The sequence below is a fragment of the Agrilus planipennis genome, unplaced genomic scaffold (assembly GCF_000699045.2).
Source record: "Agrilus planipennis isolate EAB-ADULT unplaced genomic scaffold, Apla_2.0 scaffold30, whole genome shotgun sequence".
NCBI lineage: Eukaryota > Metazoa > Arthropoda > Insecta > Coleoptera > Buprestidae > Agrilus > Agrilus planipennis.
The window spans coordinates 2,053,778-2,058,315 of record NW_020438923.1 but is presented as its reverse complement, the minus strand read 5'-3'; the positions used below and the strand labels follow the sequence as shown (position 1 = coordinate 2,058,315).

At 32.4% G+C, this 4,538-nt stretch overlaps 2 protein-coding genes and 1 long non-coding RNA gene across 8 annotated transcripts in view; 1 reads left to right on the top strand and 2 right to left on the bottom strand.

Annotated features, from left to right (window-relative positions):
- Positions 1-258: 258 nt before the first annotated feature.
- On the bottom strand, positions 259-2,049 carry LOC108732353. 3 transcript variants are annotated; one of them, XR_003230997.1, is made up of 4 exons: positions 1,961-2,049; positions 1,149-1,247; positions 613-716; positions 259-362 (listed from the first exon to the last, which is right to left on the bottom strand). It is a non-coding gene; the product is annotated as an uncharacterized LOC108732353 (long non-coding RNA). The 3 variants fall into 3 exon arrangements; XR_003230998.1 differs by having other exon boundaries at positions 613-710; XR_003230999.1 differs by lacking the exon at positions 1,961-2,049 and adding an exon at positions 1,568-1,695.
- LOC108732352 (eukaryotic translation initiation factor 3 subunit M) lies at positions 1,793-3,818 on the top strand. 2 transcript variants are annotated; one of them, XM_018463113.2, is made up of 7 exons: positions 1,793-1,929; positions 1,992-2,171; positions 2,226-2,320; positions 2,373-2,591; positions 2,647-3,059; positions 3,118-3,324; positions 3,382-3,818. In XM_018463113.2, exons 1-6 carry the CDS (start codon positions 1,885-1,887, stop codon positions 3,321-3,323), a joined length of 1,158 nt encoding a protein of 385 aa, XP_018318615.1. In that variant the 5' UTR covers positions 1,793-1,884; the 3' UTR covers position 3,324; positions 3,382-3,818. The 2 variants fall into 2 exon arrangements, with proteins under 2 accessions (XP_018318615.1, XP_018318614.1); XM_018463112.1 differs by lacking the exon at positions 3,382-3,818 and having other exon boundaries at positions 3,118-3,362.
- LOC108732350 (cysteine--tRNA ligase, cytoplasmic) overlaps positions 2,095-4,538 on the bottom strand; it is a 64,103-nt gene continuing 61,659 nt past the window's right edge. For 2 of the 3 annotated variants that reach the window (XR_001937073.2, XR_001937072.1), the window contains 4 exons: positions 3,999-4,210; positions 3,826-3,948; positions 2,279-2,410; positions 2,095-2,190 (listed from right to left, as the gene is read on the bottom strand). Coding sequence is in view for 1 of the 3 variants with exons in the window: in XM_025973873.1 (XP_025829658.1) it covers positions 3,826-3,948; positions 3,999-4,210 (335 nt within the window). In the remaining 2 variants the exon portion in view is untranslated. Of the gene's footprint in view, positions 2,191-2,224; positions 2,411-3,825; positions 3,949-3,998; positions 4,211-4,538 lie in introns of those variants that run through there. The other variant, XM_025973873.1, reaches the window with a different exon arrangement.

The window sequence follows — 4,538 nt, the reverse complement described above, 5'->3', positions numbered from 1 at the left end:
TAATTAAGTAATGATCCCTTAAAAGCTTCTTTAATTTAAAAATGCAAAGATACAAGACAGGAAACTAACAGGGGACAAGGATAAAAGGATAGGTATATAACTAGGAATGTAACATTTAAGTAAAGACCCTTAAAAACTTATTCCTAGCTACAAGACAGGCAATTAATATGGGACAAGGATAAAAGGGTAGGCAGGTAAATAGGAACATAATAATATAAGTAACGATTAAGAATACAGTGTGTTAGCAAAGGAACTCACCATGCGGGCAGATGTGGAATCAGAGCATCCTTTTTTCATCAAGGTAGTTCCAGTCTCTACCAGGATATTAAGACGATGGAAAGGGTTACCAAAGGTACCTGTAACTTCAAATTAAAATTATTATCCCTGTATGTATTACAATTTAAATTATATTTTAACAAGTGCAAAATGGTTGAAAGGTAAGTAGGAACATAATATTTAAGTAACGACCCCTTAAAACCCTATTTTATTTAAAAATGTAAAGATACAAGACAGGTAATTAACAGGGGATAAGGATAAATGAGTAGGTAGGTAAATAGGGACATAATATTTAAGTGACGATTAAAAATACAATGTGTTAGCAAAGGAACTCACCATGCGGGCAGATGTGGAATCAGAGCATCCTTTATCCATCAAGGTAGTTCCAGTCTCTACCAGGATATTAAGACGATGGAAAGGGTTACCAAAGGTACCTGTAACTTCAAATTAAAATTATTATCCCTGTATGTATTACAATTTAAATTATATTTTACTACAATAATGTCTTATTGACCTTTTTATATCTGTCTAATTGCAAACCCCTTAAAACCTCATATAATTTAAAAATGCAAATTTACAACAAAGGCAACTAACAGGGAACAAGGGTAAACGGTTGGAACTTCGCAAACATATAAGACATGCAACTAACGGGAGCAATGATAAAAGGGTAGGTATGAAACATTTAAGTAATGATCCCTTAAAACCTTCTTCAAATTAAAAATGCAAAGATACAAGACAGGCAACTAACAGGGGCAAAGGACAAATGAGTAGGTAGGTATGTAGGAATGAAATATTTAGGTAATGACCCGTTAAAACCTTATTTAATTTAAAAATGCAAAGATATAATATAGTGTGTTAGCAATGGAACTCACCATGCATGCAGATGTGAAATGATAGTGTCCTTTCTCTCTCAAGATAGTTCCAACCTCCACCAGGATTTTAAGACGATGGAAAAGGTTACCAAAAAGCAACTGCAACATCAAATTAAAATTATTTTCTCTGCATTTATAACAATTAGAATAAAAGAATGATCTTTTACTACAATTATGTCTTATTGACTTTTTACATCCTAACTGCAATTTATTTTTAAATCCTAACTACATTGCCACCAATATTTTACTTTGCTATAAAATTATGAAGTTTTGTTTCTTATAGGCATCGTACTTGCATGTCGGTTTTCATCCTTGAGCTGTTATTTAATTTTTTAAAAACCAGCAACAAAAAGCTGTGTAAAATATTAGTTTAGTTACATTTATATACATTTAGATCATTTTAGGACAAAAATATGTACCTAGAAAAAGACAATAATAAAGAATATGATAACTAGCCTAAATTCACTACAATTGTTACATGAATTTAATAGTTAGAGTTGTTTTTATAAAATTCAATTGAATTTAATGTTTTTGTCATTTCGCGCACTTTATTTTCAAAGTAGTTCATGTACGACAAAGTAGTTCAAATGGACAGCAGCTAGGGTTTTTTCTAGACTATAGGTTGGCATCGCTGTTTACTAACCTCCAACTTCACGTAAGTAAAATAACATAACCTATAAAAAGCGTGAAGATTTCGCCTGCAGACACGATTTAATAAGTTTTTCGAACAGTAATCATGCAATTACCTCCTGTTTTTATAGATATTACTCCTGAAGATCAGGTGAGCACTATTTTTCTTTTGAATTACTTACATTTCGATTTTGTTTTCACTGTTTTTGTTAGGCGCAAGAACTTCGAGCATATTTGAAGAGTTTAGGAGCCGAGATATCTGAAGAGAAGTCTCCAAAAGGTATTGAAGATGATCTCCATAAAATCATTGGTGTATGTGACGCTTGTTTCCGTGAAGAGAAGGAAGATGAAGTTGAGACAGTGTTAAATGACATCGTGTCAATAATGGTTTTGGTAAGTTGAGACTTCTTGCCTGAAACAATAAACTTTTAACAAATTTCATTTAAGATTCCAATGGAAAGAGCAGAGAACATTATTCTTGCGTTTTGTGAAAAACTTACCAAAGCTCCTGGTCAGAGGCTCAGTGAAGTTTGTTTGAGAGCGTAAGGCTTTTATATTCAGAGTAATTCCAGTTCTAATATTGGTATTTTTTAGATTGTGGCTTCTCTTTCAGTCTTTAGATGAGAGGTCACCTATGAGATATCATGTCTATTATCATTTGATTCAAATAGCAAAACAAACTGATCAAGTTAAAAGTGTTTTTAGAGATATTGAACACCTAAAACAACAGTTTGCTCAGTCTCCCCCATCAAGTGAACAATTACAAAAGCTGTACCGTCTTTTACATGAAGTTTTATTAAAAAGTAATCAAAGGTAACAAGCATTAATTTATTTTTTGTTGCATGGTGCAGTATAAATCAATTTCCAGTGAGCAGGCTGCTAAAGTTATGATTGAACTTTTGGGAACTTACACCTCTGAAAACGCTTCACAAGCCCGAGAAGATGCGATTCGTTGCATTGTTTCAGCCCTGGCAGACCCTAACACATTCCTTTTAGATCCTCTCTTATCTTTGAAGCCAGTGAAGTTTTTAGAAGGAGAATTAATTCACGATTTGCTTTCTATCTTTGTAAGTGAAAATTTACAGAGTTATCTAAACTTTTATAAGAATCACAAAGAATTCGTTACGTCGCATTTGGGGCTTAATCACGAAGAGAATATGCGCAAAATGAGGCTACTTTCTTTTATGCAAATGGCTGAGACAAATCCCGAAATTACCTTTCAGTCGATTGAAAGTGAACTTCAACTTGCACAAAATGAGGTAGAACCTTTCATAATTGAAGGTAAATTAATTAGAGATAAGTTAAAAATTGGAAAATTAATTTTTCTATTTCTTTAAAGTTCTTAAAACTAAACTGGTCAAAGCTCGAATGGATCAATCTGCAAGGAAAGTGTATACTTCAAGCACTATGCACAGGACCTTTGGTAGGGCACAGTGGCAACAGTTACGAGACCTACTGCATTGCTGGAAAACGGACCTTCAAGGTGTTCAAGATCATTTAAAAACGATCACTGCTGCCCAATTAGAAATGATGAATCAGCAATGAAGTATTTTGTATTAAAATGAATAAATGACTTATTTCTAATGTTTGTTTTTTTTAATAGGATATTGGGGAAAACTACAAAGCAAAAATCAAACTACTAAAACTAATTGTAAATACAAAAAAAAAATAAAAACACATAAATTAGTAGACAAACAATAAGAATGATTCAAATCATGCATTTAATTTTATACTCAATTGATAAAAATTAAAGTTTCAAGGATACAAAATAAAGAGGAAATACTGTTTAATAAAAGAATAAGGTGCATGCAACCTATAACGAAATTAATATTCATCCTAACGTTAATAGTATATGAAATTACAAAAAATACATGAACAGTTTGTTTAAAGTTGCCTGATATACAAAATACTTTCACAAGAAAAGAATACAAAAGTATTTGATTGTTACTTTGTACTTGACTTAATTCCATCAGTTTGTTACTTCCAAAAAAGTATAATAGAAGATATAAGAATAAATAATAATAAATAATTATTGAAAAGAACATACTTATTGCCCATTAGCAAGTATAGTTTCCTTGAACCGTTTCTCTTGGGCCAATTGTAACTTCTGTAACTTCTTAATAACGCCTTTACTAAGTTCCTTTCCCTCGGCGTCGTGGGTCGGTAATCCCTAAAAATCTTTTAGTTATGAAAAAATACCAAAAATATCACCAAACTTACGTTTTTATCAAATTTTGAATATTTGTCTTTTTCATTTTTAAACATTTCAGAAGGGGACACTTTTTTCAAGGCTTCTTTCGCTGCCTGGGCAGCTGCAAGCTCTGCTTTTTTCCTCTCTTTTTCTGCTGCCTTTTCTTGTTCCATTTTTTTCTTCATTTCCTTTTCCCGTAACAAAGTATCTTTGTCCACCAATTTAATTGTACTGGGTGCTCCTACAAAAAACCAAAGTAACAGATATAAATTAACATTATCTTTACTAGTTCTTCCCCCCTATCAGTTACTGTGAGCTCGAAACTGTTAGCACCATTGCTTTAAGTGGTCGAAATTCATTTTTGTAAACAATATTATGACGTAGTGTCGGCCATCATTCTTTTCTAATTGTTGCAGTTGTCGGCCATCATTCTTTTCTAATTGTTGCTGTTGTCGGCCATCATTCTTTTTTAATTGTTGCTGTTGTCGGCCATCATTCTTTTTCAATTGTTGTCGCATTGTCACTGATGTCGGCCATTATGGTTTTTTAATAGATGTATAGTAATCAAT